The 16,564-nt window shown below is 35.5% G+C and overlaps 2 protein-coding genes across 8 annotated transcripts; one reads left to right on the top strand and one right to left on the bottom strand.

The window, feature by feature from the left end:
- The first annotated feature begins 355 nt into the window (after positions 1-355).
- LOC108989659 (interactor of constitutive active ROPs 3) lies at positions 356-6,471 on the top strand. Of its 6 annotated transcripts, none has more exons than XM_018963346.2 (5): positions 356-549; positions 1,936-2,039; positions 3,637-3,808; positions 4,422-6,117; positions 6,211-6,471. In XM_018963346.2, exons 2-4 carry the CDS (start codon positions 2,020-2,022, stop codon positions 6,099-6,101), a joined length of 1,872 nt encoding a protein of 623 aa, XP_018818891.1. In that variant the 5' UTR covers positions 356-549; positions 1,936-2,019; the 3' UTR covers positions 6,102-6,117; positions 6,211-6,471. The 6 variants fall into 6 exon arrangements, with proteins under 6 accessions (XP_018818891.1, XP_018818890.1, XP_035541306.1 ...); XM_018963345.2 differs by having other exon boundaries at positions 4,422-6,120; XM_035685413.1 differs by lacking the exon at positions 356-549 and adding an exon at positions 910-1,149.
- A 2,789-nt stretch (positions 6,472-9,260) lies between these two features.
- Positions 9,261-11,834, bottom strand: LOC108989662 (dof zinc finger protein DOF2.1-like). 2 transcript variants are annotated; one of them, XM_018963356.2, is made up of 2 exons: positions 11,439-11,834; positions 9,261-10,399 (listed from the first exon to the last, which is right to left on the bottom strand). In XM_018963356.2, exons 1-2 carry the CDS (start codon positions 11,463-11,465, stop codon positions 9,506-9,508), a joined length of 921 nt encoding a protein of 306 aa, XP_018818901.1. In that variant the 5' UTR covers positions 11,466-11,834; the 3' UTR covers positions 9,261-9,505. The 2 variants fall into 2 exon arrangements, with proteins under 2 accessions (XP_018818901.1, XP_018818904.1); XM_018963359.2 differs by lacking the exon at positions 11,439-11,834 and adding an exon at positions 11,243-11,417.
- Positions 11,835-16,564: the final 4,730 nt, after the last annotated feature.

The following is a 16,564-nucleotide window of genomic DNA, read 5'->3' as shown; positions in this document are numbered from 1 at the left end:
ATTTTATTATTAAAAATAATTTTATTTGAAGTCCAAGAGGCTGAGCTGCATAATATAAAATCATATTTTTATTAAAAATAAATATTTTATAAATATTATATAATTTATTTATTTTATTTTAAATCTAAATTTTTGGGGCATATTCATGATTAACCGCGCCAAGAATTATCTACAGAGATATTTCTAAGGAAAAAAAAAGAAAATATAAGAAAAAGAATCCGGACGTAAAGCTCTGCTTAAAGCAAATTTATAGTTTATTTGTAACGACTAACGACAAATGTGTACGCCTATGTTTTGTACTGAGTGTCTCTCTCACTCCCGACCCCACTGTCCCAAACTAAAACTACAGTAAAGAGAAAGCCCCTCGGAAACTGCAAACAAGTTAAGTAAAGACGAAGAAAGAGGATTAAGCACCAAGAAACAGATGCCACTGCACCTCTTGGCTCTTACTCCCCCCTACCAATGTCTGATTCTGGTCTTCTCAGTGAATAGCTGAAAATCTCTTGCAAATTCGCCAGCTTCTGATCCAAAAGATTCGAGATTCGCAAGGTAAACTCAAGATGCATAAATGCTGCTCCTTTACCGTCTCTCTGTTCTATTTTTTGGCCCTTTTCCTGTTTTTAATTTCCTCAGACTCCACCGAAAGCAAAAGCAACGGTTTCATGTGCATTGCGCCTTGTTCTCTAGTTTCTGAAGTTTTCTCGGCAACCAATTAAACGAGTTCGTAGGCTTTTTCTATTATTATTATTTTTCTAATTTCTATTTTTTACGGATTGTGAAGTTTTGATCTTTTTAACCTTTTGTTTTCTCTCTCTGACTGTAATGATGTTTCTTTTGAAGTTCTTTTTGGACAAAATCTAATTTGATGTATAGAAAAGTTATTCTGTACAAAACTGATATAATGTAACTCTTTCTTGGAGCTTGAAGATAGCAGGCTTTTTGATCTTTTGCAGGCTTTAAAAGCAAATCGAATCTCGAGAAGGCTGATTATATAATTTTTTTTTTACAACTTTCCTTTTTTCTTTTATCTGAAGACCCAAAAGGGCGTCTTCTGTTCTCGTTAATATTTTGTGGAGCATTGCTTGCCATTGCGGAGTTTTTCTCTGATTTCCTTCCTTATACCTTAGATCTGTTTGTCTCTGTTTCCAGGTAAATTTTCTGGGAAAACTTATATTTATGTGTGCGTGTAAATATATTCATTTTAACTTGAAAAGCTGAACATCCATTTTCAACATGGATGATAAGTTCTTGAGAAGTTAATCCAAGGTTTTTCCTCATTTTTATTTCTGGTTCCTTCAAAATTCATTTATATTTTATAAAAGGAAAAAGATTCCGAGAAATCATTCATTGACGTTGTTTTCGGGACACAATCAGAGCGTAAGAGCTGTTTTGGACAACTTTCTTGTGCCCAAAAAAATTCAAAACCCCAAATTGTACAGTGTTCTCATTTCATCGCGGCGAAACTGGAGGGGATGACAGCTTCCGCTTTCGAAATTATAAAAATGCCTCACTATGGACTAAGTTTAACGTTTGAATTTTTTGTCTGTCATGTGGAGATAAGGGTGATTTCTGTAATTTGTCCACTGTTTCTGTAGCCGTAGGGCCCCTTTGACGTGAATAAATGAGTAATAGGTTTTCAATATGTTATACAGTGGACACCGGTTAGAGTGGGTGGAGCTGGAGGTGAAATTGACTCATTGATCTTTGGCTTAACCCGCTCCCCTCCCTTTGGGGTTTCTTTTTTCTTTTTGCTTTGATTTTTATTTTTTATTTATTTACAAGAAAATTTATGGTAAGCATATCTTTTGCCTTTATGGCTTCCCATGGGATGATAAGGAGCACATGCCCTCTATCATGAACATATTAATTTCATCTTCTTCATTTCACATTGGATTCTCTTGTCTCAAATGTGATTTTTTTTCTGAACTGTGCCAGGCCTTGTGGGTCAGGCAGCATTGAAGTAGCTAAGTTCATTCATCAACCCCATTTGCAACTTGTTCCCGGGAAGGCTGTTAAATCATGCAGACCCCAAAAGCAAGGTAAGCCTCAAATGCTTTTCTCTCTTGCTCTCTCTCTTGGAGGCTTCTTGGAATGGATCTTTGTGGGATAAAAGGGTTTTTTTTTTTTTTTTCTTCTTTTTTGTTGGTAGGGGAGGTTGGCTGGTTAATGCAAATTAAATTCAAATATTATGCTTGATCTTTTTTCTGCCATTTGGGGCTATTTTGGTCTGTTAGAACAAACTGTACTAAAGAAGTACTACAGAGGTGCAGAAGCATTACCTAACTTTGCTGCTTTGAATGGCGTATAGTTTAATTATTGCGACTGCCCTATCCGTGGTCTTTTAGTGCTTTCTAGACGCATGACCTTTTCTTGGGATCATCTTTTCTTTCCTCGGAAACATAGGGGGACTCCACCTAGCGCTGGGGAAAATAAGCCTTGTTATTATTTCCATAGCCATGATGGATTGCTTGCTTATTGTTCTGTCTAATGCCGTATTACCTATTCCCCTTGTGAGATTGGGGACCTCTGGTGTTTAAAGCAAACTAGAGGCATGGTTGACTGCATTCCAGTTGGTGTTACTTTGAATCATCGGTTCAGATAGCTAACTAAAACATTTTAGGTTTATGTACGAAGAAACATGTCACTAAATGCAATTTGTATTCAGTGAAGCACTGGTAATCATTTTAATTTTAGTAATCTAAGGCCTAATTTGTTTTCGCAGATGAGATTGTATGAGATAAGTTGAGATTAAAGTTAAAGATTGAATAAAATATTGTTAGAATATATTTTTTTAATATTATTTTTATTTTGGGATTTGAAAAAGTTGAATTGTTTATTTTATTGTGTGTGAGAATTTAAAAAAATTGTAATGATTAGATGAGATGAGATGAGTTAAGAAGTTTTGTGAAAACAAACTAGGCCTAAATGGCAGTGGCTTGGATACATTTTGCTTTGAGGCATTCCTCTAGAAGGTGCTAGTGGTGGCAGAACTTCCTAAAATCAGCCATAAACTTCATCAAGTTTTAAGAATGTCTTGACAGTTAACAGAGTTGCTATGTGCATTGATCCGCTCCCCGCTCTTTGAATCTCTCTCTCTCTCCCTCTTAAAGAGCAAATTTTTAATCTAATATAATAAAGTTTTAGCATATGATATATATTGTGTCCCATCAACAAATTTTAAGAACTAAATCTCATGACGGTTGAAATTTAATGCCAAAATTAGTTTGTACTTCTAATCAGTGCCAATGTTTGTTTTTTTTTTTTAATCAGTACCTATATTTGTTATTAACATTTTCTTATCTTGTTCAAAGAATTTCTCACATCTCTGTATAATTCCCTAGAAAAAATTAATTCATAGATTAAAAGGATGTCACAGCTGCCTAGTTTATACTTTGCCTATCTGGCTTAGAGTATGGTCTAAATACATTGATGAAGTGGCATAATCTCTTTGAACCTAACCAGACTGTCATTCATTTTATGTCATGATTTAAATATTAGTTTTTAATGGGGACTTAAATGATCAGTTCCTCTGCTGAATCTGTAGGTTTTTCTTCTTCTTCTTCTTATTTATTTATTTATTTTTTTAATACCAGTTATAACCCATACCTGATTCCCATGCACTTGCCTTGATTTTAGAAGTGGCTCCTCAGAGGTGCCTCAAAAAGTTTCTCCTCGAGCTGTGCGCCAACTCAAGCCGGCTGCATTAGAGATTGACAGTGCATCTGCCTCAACTCAAACTAGTAAAGCATCCAAAGATAGAAGCCCAAAAGTTATTGAACGCAGGTCACCAAGAAGCCCGGCGTCTGAGGTATTCTTAAAAAATATTTATGCCAACCTTGCTGTAGTTACAAAATTTAGAGAAGTTTTCAATAATTTTGGAATCAATTATTACGAGAGTCTCTCTCTCTCTCTCTCTCTCTCTCTCCCCCCACCAAGATAGTATGTGGTTGGACGTTAGAATACACAACCAATTACTTCAATGTCAAATTCTTGATGAAAATATCTTGATGTCTCTAACAACTAGTGTTAGAAGAATGAAGTTAGGAACTTGGTTTCTGAACTTGAGAAAGATTGTAATTCCTTTTTCTAAAGTAGCTTTTTCTTGTTGCACATGGATATAGGCACATTACTAAACCACGTAAAACCTTCTGAATTACTGCATTGTTTCTTTATCTTAAGTGATTACTACATGGTGTATTTCTGTCCATCATTATTTGTGTAATAGTGGTATTTGTTTATCAAGTTTTCATCTGCATAACTGTTTCTCCTGTGCATTTTTTTTCCCTCTTGATTTAGCATCACTTTTTATTGTCGTAGAAATGGAACCATGGATGTTGTATTGATAATTTCTGCCTGTTTGCTACAAAGTTAGAGGTCGGAAGTACTTGAGGATTTCTAAATCTGCATTTTTCTTGCTCCAGAAGAAGCGCCCAAGCAGAATATCAGAATTGGAATCCCAGGTCTCTCAACTTCGGGAGGAACTGAAGAAGGCAAAAGACCAGCTGAGTTTGTCGGAATCATGGAAGCAGCAAGCGCAGCAAGATGCTGAGGAGTCCAAGAAGCAACTATCGGCCTTGTCCTTAAAGCTTGAAGAGTCCCAGAAGCAGCTTCTGGAGCTGTCCAATTCTGGGGAAGCTGGTGTGTTTAACCTCCAAGAGATCTCACAAGAACATGATCGAGCAAGGCAGTATGAGCTCGAGGCTATCCAGAAGCAGAATTCAGTTGATTCAGCTGCCTTGGCTTCTGCCATGAATGAGATTCAGCAGCTTAAGTTCCAGCTTGAAATGGTAACTAAATCTGAGGCTACACAAACCAAGCAGGTAGAATTAGCAAATGCAGAGATGCAGAGCTTGAAAGGAAACCTTGCAGAAACTCTGTGTCTTATGGAGAGCATGAAAAACCAGCTACAGGATTGCAAAGAATCAGAAGCTCATGCCCAAGCAATGGTTACTGAAACTCTGCTGCAACTGGAAACTGCTAAAAACACTGTTGAGATGCTCAGGTCGGATAGCATGAAAGCCATTGAAGCTTACAATTCCATTGGCTCCGAGCTAGACCAGTCAAGGGCACGTGTGAACTTACTAGAGGGACTTGTTAGAAAACTTGAGGCAGACCTAAAAAATGCTAGTGGTGAGCTTTATCAAAATCCTTCAGGTGATGAGGACCTTGAGCTGAAACTCGTAAGAAACCACGAGATCGAGGAATCAATAGACAGTAAAGCAGGACTTCATTCTTTGAAGTCTGAGGTGGCACGGTTAAGATCTGCTCTTGAAAGTGCTGAGACCAAATACCATGAAGAACAAATTCGAAGCACAGTGCAGATAAGAAGTGCTTACGAACTAATGGAGCAGATAAAATCTGGATCAAGTCTGAGAGAGGCTGAACTAGAGGCAGAGCTAAAAGACACAAAAGCAGATGTTGAAGAGTTGAAAGCAAATCTGATGGATAAGGAAACTGAATTACAGGGTGTTTTGGAGGAGAATGAGGGGTTGAATTCAAAACTTGGGAAGAACCACTCATACCAGAAAGAATATGAACTGGGAAAGGAGCTGAAGAAATTAAATGAACATGTTGCAGACTTGAGGGCCAATTTGATGGATAAGGAGACAGAATTACAGGGTATAATGGAGGAAAATGGAATTCTGAAATTGGAAGTCAAGAAAAGGGAAATGAACGGGGCTAAAGTGAATGATGAGGTGGCTGCAGAAGTAGAGGCAGCGAAGACTGCACAGCGAGAGGCTCTTGTGAAGCTTGGGATTGTGATGGAGGAAGCAGATAAGAGCAACAGGAGGGCAGTGAGGGTGGCTGAGCAGCTTGAGGCAGCACAATCAGCAAATTCAGAAATGGAAGCAGAGTTGAGAAAGCTGAAGGTGCAGTCTGACCAGTGGAGGAAGGCCGCAGAAGCAGCTGCAGCCATGCTTTCGGCTGGGAATAATGGGAAGCTCATGGAAAGAACTGGGTCCTTGCACAGCAACTATAATCCAGTCGCAGGGAAGATTAGCTCGCCTTACTCGGAAGACACCGAGGATGATATGCTGAAGAAGAAAAATGGTAACATGCTAAAGAAGATTGGAGTGCTGTGGAAGAAGCCACAAAAATAGGAAGACAATGACACAGGTTGTTTGTGTTAATACCATGGTGCACTCCTGTTATTTCCCTAGTACATATTTATTTTTTATTCCCTAACTGCATGTTTCTTCTTTTTGACAGATTTTGGTTGGTCTGTACAACCAAATTGTTTTATTCTGAAGTAAAATGCTTGCACTCACTCTCCCGAAGATTGTAGGTGTAATGGCAGTGATTTTCTCAGCCTTTTGAGGGTCATGTTATGTTAACCCAGCACGTACATACTGTAGTAGCAAATTTCATGCTTTATGCAAAAAATTGAGTTGCCCTGTTTTTAAATTCTGAATGAGATTGGTATCAAGCTCCAGGACAATGATGGAATTAATGATAGACTTGGTTTTCACACGATATAATTCTCTGTTTGAAGCTCTTTTTTCTATGCTTTGGAGTCATTATACTATAAACTAAACATATATACTTGATATGCATTCAAAATATTAATGATAAGATTGGTAAGATTTTTAACTGGTTTAGTTGGTAAGAGAACCATGGTAAGAGTTTCTACTCCACATTCTCAAGGATGAAAGTGTTATATATCTCCATTTTTAATTGGAATTTGCTTTTATACCATCAATATTACTTTTATAAAATTACTTTTATTATAAAGTAAATTTAAAAGATCAGATGAAATTACGTCAATTTGTGAAATTATTTTTATATAATTTCTTTATAGATCGATGTAGTACTACTCATTGTGTGCTGGCCTATATGGGCTCCCTCAAAGGAATGGTGAAGAGTTTCAGAAAAATATAGAGACCAACATTACAGGGGAGATATGTATTTTAGACCACCAATACCCGGTGAGTACATAATACCCTTATTTATTTATTTAAAAAAATAAACAAACATATTCAAGGCTATTTAATTTGTCTCAACTAATCTCTTGAACAAGTACTGCAGTATTATTGTCTCGTACATTGGATAATTGACAAGGTCACATCGGACACTCATCGTGGTCCCAAACAACGATGTATAGTGTGCGAGGTACTACTAAAATTAATGTTTTTTTCACTTTAATTTACTGTCCAAAGAAGCTAGAACACTTCCCACTCAGCTTGCCAGCATGAAAGTGGGAAATACATTTATGAGGAGGTTCATATATGGCATGTGCCATGGCCCATACCTCAGCCATTTATTTGTTAGGAATTATATTTTTTATAATTTGTTGACCCCAACACTTAATTATAATTTACACAGATAAATTTAATATTATGGTCTTCATGTCTCTATATCTCCCATAAATACCCATTTCAAGTACTTCATGATCCATCACAAAATAGTAATAATAATACAACAAAACATCACAAATTTCTTAATTTGGTGATAGGTTATGATTACTTAATTTACTTTGAAATTGTGTACTGTCGTGAGTTTGGAGTTATTCTACTCTCAAGTCGTTATGTAGAGCACATCATTCACATCACTTAAATGGTAAGATTTGATTTCTAATATTCAAATTTTAAAATTTATCTTTTAAATCAAATTGTATTATGTAAGCAATTTACTAAGTGCACTCTACAGACCAGCTTGATAATAGAATTTTTGTGTGAGTTTAGATCTTATTCATGAAATGCATCTTCTTTCATTTGTGGTTCAAATTATTTAAATAAATTGTAAACTTCAATACTGATAATATATATATATATATATATATATGTACCTTCAATGTGAAGAGACCATGAAAATGCTAACATTTTCTTAATGTGGAAACTGGTGAAATGTCCCTATAAGCTAGATTTAAAAAATATATAAATAAATTAATAAACTAGTAAATAAGTGGAAGACACCATATTGTTTATAATATTGCAATGGAAGAAATTAAGCGAAAAATTTGACAAAATTCTGTCATTCCCCATTTTTTTTATAATATTTAAAAAAAAAAACAGGAGAAAATCTTGAGAAATCTTAACTGGAGAAATTGATGACAAACAATAGTATATACTCTTGATGTCCCAAGTTGGGACATGCGTTTGGACCTTCTTAACCAAATGGATAATGACATCACCTTTCATTAGTAAGCAACCACTTTTTCTGGTCATGTGAACAATGTCTTCCAAACATATACTAAATATTTATTAGATGTGACTCAAGAGATACTTAGATAAATTCTATAAAGAAGTCTTATATGATTTGTTATTTTTGTCATTTTATTTAAATATATATTAATAAGACGTAAATTAAGAGTGAATAAATTCATCAGCCTAACTAATCTCATAAAATCAATTTTTCAAAAAGATTGCTCGTTACTTTTAAATATGTCAAAAACATTGTCGAAATTATTTTTCAACCAAGAGATCATCTGAAGAAAGATAAAATAATGTCCTGAATTGGCCAAATACAATAGATTTAACAAAGCAAGTTGGATTAGGGCAGTTGGCCGAGAAGCCGATACATAGCTACGAATTGAATGGCTACTGCCTTTGAAAATTTCAAATTATGTTAACTGGCAATTGACCTTTGTCTGCCAAAAATATAAATAAAATAAAAGGAATTGACCATAATTTTCAGTGTGTGTCGACTGTCAGTGTATAAAATATTAATTTATGAGAAATTCTATTTGCAGTCCCCACTTGGGGACTGCATGTGCAGACCCTTTATTAAATGAAAAAAATCATCATTTCAGGAGGGATAGTATTATAATTTTTAAAAAAATTAAAGATAAAATTGCTTAGACTTGTATTGCAATCTCCAAATGGAGACTGTATCTAGCATTGCTCTTAATTTATATATGCATTCCCAATAATGTTTTTCAAACTGATTACTGACCACACTCTCTCACGCGCAAATCCTAAGTTGGATATTGTCTGCCAGGAGGAAAGAAAATCCATCCCGAATTTGGTGCCACATGCTTCACTGAAATTCTTATGCTCATAAGAGAGAAACCCAATATCGTTTTAATATTCTATATTGTTATGTTCTTAGAATCTACTTGAAAATAAGACGCAATCATGGCAGAATATCTTGAAAAAACCACTCATTTAAAGCCCAAAGTCCTGCTTATCATGTACCTTTCAAATCCTTCAGAGAGTTCAGACTGCAGAAACCATGAAACATCACTCTCTCTCTCTCTCTCTCTACATTAATATAGAATGGTATTTTATCAACTATCAACCTACGCAAGATTCTTCGCTTGGTTAGCAAACAAATCTAAAATTTCATTAGTTTATCAACCAATAAAAGGATACGAGAAAAAAAAAATAAAACAAAAAATACATGAGACGAAAATAGCTAGAGATGATTCAGTTCATGATAGGGTGAATCAAATCTCTCTTAACAAAACCCAAAAGGCTAAAAAACTAATATTTGAGTCTAATAAGAGAGGAAATTCTATGCCTTGTTTGTGGCTGCTTGCAAACTTTTAAGATCGAACTTCCAGTGTCTACAATAGAGGGCTGTTAATGAGGCCATGCCAAGATGGAGCCGCTCCATTATTCCAGCTTTCTCTTCCGGAATCAAGATCAGCCATGTTTCCATTCCCATTGAGCTGCCAAGGGAAGCCCCACAAAACCCGATTCTGATCATTTTCTGATCTGCCATTACAAAATTCTTGCTTCATGGTTGTCACCGTCACAGCCGTTGTTGTTGCTGCATTGCTCATTTCTTCGTATGGCAGAGCCATTTCTCCACTAACCCCAACAACACCTCCACCAGTACCATTGTCAGCCTCTCCCATGTTCACATTATCATTATACCCATAATAGAAATTAGGGAAAATATTCTGGCTATCAAGAAAGCCATTCCTAAGAGAACCAAGAAAACCAGGAGGAGTCGTGTTTGCAGAGCCATTCATTCCTGCAGGGTTTCCTAGTAAATCAAAATGGGTGGCGGCAGCATTTCCCATTTGGAACTCATGGTCATCGAAACCCAACTCATGCCCACATGACTGTTTTTGGAGCCTAGCAAATGCAAGACTGAGATCATTGGGAGAGTCATAAGATAGGGATGGGAGGCTCCCCAGTGGGTTGGTGTTGGGTGTGAGTGGTTGATCTTGGCTCCGCTTTGATGACGAAGATGATGATCTTTTGTTCTTCCTGCAGCCTCCTCCAACTGGGACATTCCTCAATGTTCCTCCTTTGGTCCAGTATCTTCTGCATGACTTGCAGAAGTATCTTGGCTGAGAGAGGCTGTAGTTGTTGTAGTAACAGAACTTGGTGTTGGTGGAGTCACATCTTGGACATTTTAGAGCTTGCTCTGGTTGAGGCCTTGGTTTCCTCTGATCAGGCTGTGCTTTTAAGCATACCATCATGTTTTCCAGCATATGGGCAGGCATTTCCTGAATTATACCAAAAAATAAGATAAATTAAGAAACATCTCTAACAAGAATCATTAACTTGAAGCTTATAAAGTCTAGGGTTGTTTCCTTTTAGGCCGTACACATACCAAAAAAAATAAAAAATACATCGTGGGTACTGACATGATGCTATAATACTCTTTTGTACTAATCATCAGACAGTGATACACACATTGATACATAGAATATGATGATGCAATATTCAATGTATAGTTAGGTAGGTCATCAAGGAGAGTTTACGGTTGCTTTACTTTCTGCATATTTTCTCTGGATCTGCATGTGGGAAATCGGTTATGAATCCAATTTACAACCCTAATACTTACTGCAGTCTTGGTGAATAACAAAATTTTCTTTACCACTTTAATTGCCAGGAAAAAATCTGATTGAATTTCCATTTAACTGCCTAGAAAACGATTTTCGAAGCAAATTAAGTGAAATGAAAATTGGGTCAAAGAGGTAGAGACTGAAAAGGTTCAAGTTATCGTTTCCTTTATTCTCACTGACAAAAAAGATCATTTACAAGAAGGTAGAGAACTTGATTATTATATATGTACAGTTTCATTGCAAATCTAAACCCAAAACAACCCAAATTTCCAGCCTTCTGAGGAAAAAAGAAATTAAAGAACAAAATCAAAGCCAAAATTCTTTCTTGTTCAAATCAGGTGTGAACAAATAGTTTATTTGTTTGAAACTCAGAGGCGAACCATTGAAAGGCCATATAATTAAGCAAGCTACAACACAAGCTGTATCCTTTGCAGGAAAACCCCAACAGAAAGAACAGAAAACAAGGATTAAGAATCAATGACATTTATCTTCTCCAATTACCTTTTAGTGACACCAAAGCAGCTTATTACAACTCCATCATAACTAAAGATTACATCTTTCCAAATAAGACCCAGAACACCAAATCCCTTACTAAATTAAAAGAGAGCCATAAAAGGGAAAGAGATAGAGAATAAAGTACAACTAGAGAAAGAAAGAGCAAGCCGTTTCATGATTACAAACAAGCTTCCCGTCCTACCTGGTGTTGTTCACTTGAAGGATCCATCCCATGCAAATAATTTAACACCACTCCTCCACTCAAAAGAAATCTTTGTATGTCTGTGTTTGTGTGGATGTCTGAGAGAGAGAAAGAAAGAGAGGGGACCTGAGAAAGGGGTACTTTAAAGAAGAGAGAATGAGCGAGGGATTAGGCAGTCATGCAAAGTGAGGAAATAGAGCCACCTCTCTCTGGATATATAAAGCAATCCCCATGAGAGAGAGAGAGAAGAGTTTTAGAGAGATAAAAAGTGCTAGAGAGAGAGAGAGAGAGAGAGTAATGATGGGGATTCCCGTACGGGATGATCGATGAGGTTGGCTTAGCCTTGCACGCAGAGAAAGCATTTAAGAAAATTCGAGTCCTCTCTCTCTCTCTTCTCAAATGATCTGTTCTGCAACGGTTTCATATGAGAGACCAGAGAGAAACCCCACACAGTCTTTGTCTTCGTGGGTCCCTTTCTCGCGTGGATGCAACTATTTTATGGACTCCACACCCTGATGTCCCTTAGCAGCATCAGGTCCCCACACACCCTCACCACCACCACCACCACTGCAATTCCTTGCCAAAACCATCCCGACCCCACCTCTCTCTCCCCCCTCCCCACAAAGCCACCAACACAAACCTCGTGTTCCAAAACCACATTAAATATTAAAACACAAAGATTTTGCCTATGTCTAGGTGATTTGGTCCGAACCTATATCCTGGTTTTAGTTTTTTGTTTTGGACTGTTGTGGGTATGGGGGCGCCCCCACATTCTAACTTCTAAAAAAAATGTTGATTGACTCGATATATCTATCTATCTATCTAGGGTGTTGTTCTTTGCAGTATACGTTGCTGTTGTTGTTTGGTGAAGGTTGTGGTGATGTGGACTTTGTGTAATGATGGCTGTGACAGACAAAGGGGACATTGGTGGCAGTGACAGCAGGATCTTTGATCTTCTTCTTCTTCTTCTTATTCTTCAATCTTCAATCTTCATTCAACATGATCTTATCTCATGTGTTACACATACAGATACTGATCATCATGTGCTAGCTCCATCCATAGATATGGCCCACCATCGAATTTTGCTTTGCTTTCTTTTTGCTTTGGAGTGGTCCAAAATTGTGAGAACTCCATCTGTGTATATATGGTCTTGGTCACCTTCTAAATTCTATAATATTCATAGACCATGGTTTAGGTACCCTAGCTTGTTCCCATATTATTAATTGGATTCATATATAATGAAAGAGAAATGTTAGATTTTGACATTCTTAATCATAAATAAAATAGTAAAAATCCAACTTAAAAAAAATGATTTTAGTAAGATCTTACTATATATATATATATATAATATTTACGTATATTAATTTCTTCAAATAGGTTGGAATATGTAATTAGTATGAGCAGTACGTGTATCTATAAGAAAAAAGAAGTATTTGTGATGAAATATTACCATGATAACCACTCGACAAAATAGACTCATTTTGTCAAAGAATAATTATTTTCGCTGAAAATAACTAATCATAAATAAGTAATTTTCTTGTAATCCAGTTAAAAACATCTATTCCAAGACATGGAAGGAGTACTGAAAGTATATACCATGCAAGGTTTGACATGATATATATGTTACTCGATGGTGGGTGTATATCCTGTCTTTAAAACGTACGATCTCATGATGATCATGTTGTACCAAATTAAAGAAATCTCGTCTGATCAGTACTACTATTGTTACTTGTTCTATGGCATGTTCTCCATGTGTTGCCTGCCTAAAGGTTCAATCTCATAGAATATATATGGGTTATATATGTTGGAAAACGAGAGTTACCCAAGAGCTAGCTTAAAGCTGGAGACATATATGACTCTGAATACATGTTGGTTTTATGCATGGGCCACCCCCAACAAAAGAAAAAGGATTTTCGAATGATATTGATTAATGTAATTTCGATCGTCTAAGTTACTCATCAGTTCATCACATTAATGGACCACAATACCAAGCATAATCAAATTACAAATCTACATGAATATAATGGCTTGCAACTATATATATATATATATATATATATATCAAGGATGATTGCACATCAAACGTGCATGGATTCAAATAAATGCGATCCCCAAAAGATTTTTTTTTTTCTTCAGCAAGAATTTTAGTAGTTGATCCTATATATATAGCTAGATAGCTAGCCAATTAGTGATCAGCTTCCTTCTTTTTCTTTCTCTTTTTCTGGGAAAAATACTTTCTCTTTCTCTCAGTACTGATCTTTTTATAACGTACGTTAATAAAGGCAGATACATTTAAAGATGACAAACACGTACGTACCTCTTTAAATGATCTTCATCAATTTTCATTTCTCAAAATCATTTCCAAATCACTATTACAATACTACAATCCCGAGACTTCGCCAACATCGATCATTATTTACATCTTGATCAAGAAAAAGATTAATTAATGAGGGCGAGTAATAGTACTACTACTGATTAATGTGCTTTTGGATTTGGACGATCGATATGGGTAGCCTTTTTTCTGTAATCGGTACAAACAAAACTAAGGCATGCAATCTGCATCATGTTTGATTGGATGAATTCCATATAGAAAATGAAAGATAATCTTCAACTTGCTGTCTTTTATATATATATATATATATAAATATATATATTTATATATCATGATCATTAATCATTCATTGTTACTTATCATGGACATAGCAGTTGGAAACAGCTTTCCTAGCTCTTCCATCATTCGAAGTCTATCCAAGTACTTTAATTAAAATCAGAACATGAGTAGGTAACCTTCATAGCTTATTCATGAATAAATAAATAAAAGATTGAAACCCATCATTGCATGCCTTCAATTGTTCCCGTATATAAAATAAAATAAGAACATGTAATTAATTTATATATATATGCACTCATACATATGATCATGATCAGTCAATCAATCAAATTATTGAGATCATAGCTAGACGGGAAATACGTACGTACGTACGTACCTAAATTATATGCAGTACCTTTACTTTTTTTTTTTCCTGAAAATATAGTACGAGTTAAGGGCCAAGATTCTTGGAGTAGCTGGCGGGAAAGTCGAAGTTGTCAACAAAAATTCTAAACCCTGATCATGATCATGTAGATATGAGAACTATATACGAGTATATATATACATATATATATATATATAAGCAAACAATGATTGATTCCACTGATCTGATATACTTTGGATCCCATGAAATTTTGCTTTAGGCTCCCAATTTCTTCCGAAAGCAAACAAAGGAATATAGTTTTTTTTATATCGAATTACTGTTTAAACAAAACTTGATTATATAAGAGCTAGCTAGGCGCACTTTGGGGGTGGGGGGGCAAACATTGTGGTGGGCCAGAGATGAATACTGCTGGGGGGCCAATTTTATGAACATAATACCATAGAGATCATCGGTCAAATTAGTTGACTGGTCAAATTTATCAGTCAAAGAAAACACAGAAGGGAAGGAAAAAAGTGAAAGTATAATAGGAAGCTGTGCCCAAGACATAGACATAGACATAGACATAGAGAGAGAAAGAGAGAAGCATCATCTGTGAAGAAAAGAATCTGTCATTCCCACGATCTTCAGAATCTAGGAGTGAGGTTAATATCACATCTGAATATGTGCAGGTTTTATCAGCAATCTGCAGTGAGTCTGAGTCGTTGGAACAGACATTAGTACTCTACGCATGGTTTTTTTTTTCCTTTGCTTTGATTTATTTTCTTTCTTTCTCGTTGGACATCTATGGATATATAGGGTTTTAAACTGCATGGATCGATCCTCCATGATCAGTCACGACATTTGAGATTTTGATGGGAAAGTAGTTGTTACAACAACTTATACGTTCACTATAAGAAAAATAGATTTTTGTGGTCATTTAATTGCGGTGAAAAAGTTATTTGTGATCAAAACAGATTAATTTTAGTTGTAAATAATCATTTCGCTGGAATTAAATAGTCACAAATAAGCAGTTTTCTTATAGTGATTGTTTTTAGTGGCAGCAGCTGCATGCAACACGACGTGCTACTGTTGATAGATCCGCTAGCTGATGCAATTTTGATTTCAATAAAATACATGAAGTGGTGGTCCGGCCGACAATTGATTGATGTGCATGGGTCGATGCATGCATGTTTGTGCTGTTTTGAATTTAAAGTACTTTTCTAATTATTCTATACATAATCAGCTTATTGTTTCCGAGTAACATGCATTTCACATTTAATATTTCACATTATTAAACTATCAAATATGATTAATTTATCTATTTTAATGGTTTGGGATGTAAAACATCAAACATCTAGTTGTTGAAGGGTTTAGTAATTTTCTTTGTTTAAATCTCAAAAGTACATCAAGCTATGCATCATTTTAAAACATACATATAATATAAACACTAGACAAAAGATTTTGATTAATGCGAACCAAATTCATGCAATATCCCATTTGGTGATGATCATTAGGAGTCTAGATTTGAACAGTTTCCACGACCCGACCGGCGATGATGATTCGGCGACATGATTCTTGAGCTTGGAATCTTGGATGAGAAGCTGGAATATTTGAAGCTAGCTAGGTTGTCGTGATAGATTGGGTAACAACAATATCCCCCACAAGTTGGAAAAGAGACAATTAATAACGTACCTTCAGCTTGTCACTTGGGGCAAGAAATGGATAGAAGAGATCGGCTCCAGCTTGATTGAAAATATAATAAGATCGTATATTAATATGATTAGAGACTTATTGGGCCATCAATTTCTTCTTAAAAAAACTATTTCCAAGAAAATGACAATCCCCTCAAAGTCTTTTAGTGCAAGTACAAGATTAAGAGAAAGAGAGAGATCAGCATATATATTGACTGAGTAATATTCATAAACATACAACAATTTTTACAATCTTTTACATAAAACATGCTTTAAAATCAATATATTTTTGTAAAATAGTGAAGCACCATTAATAGAGAAAATCCAAATTATTTCGAGAGCTTTACTACTCATCATTCTATTCAGTATAAACTATACTTTTTTTTATTTTTTATTTTACTTTTTGTTAAAGTAATTAAATTCTTCTATTATATACTCATGTTCCATATACTACATACTTGTCAAGAAAAAAAAAATTAAA

Source organism: Juglans regia, chromosome 14 (genome assembly GCF_001411555.2).
Source record: "Juglans regia cultivar Chandler chromosome 14, Walnut 2.0, whole genome shotgun sequence".
In the NCBI taxonomy this organism is placed as follows: domain Eukaryota; kingdom Viridiplantae; phylum Streptophyta; class Magnoliopsida; order Fagales; family Juglandaceae; genus Juglans; species Juglans regia.
Note: the sequence above shows the minus strand (reverse complement) of the source record. Positions and strands in the feature narration are given on the sequence as shown.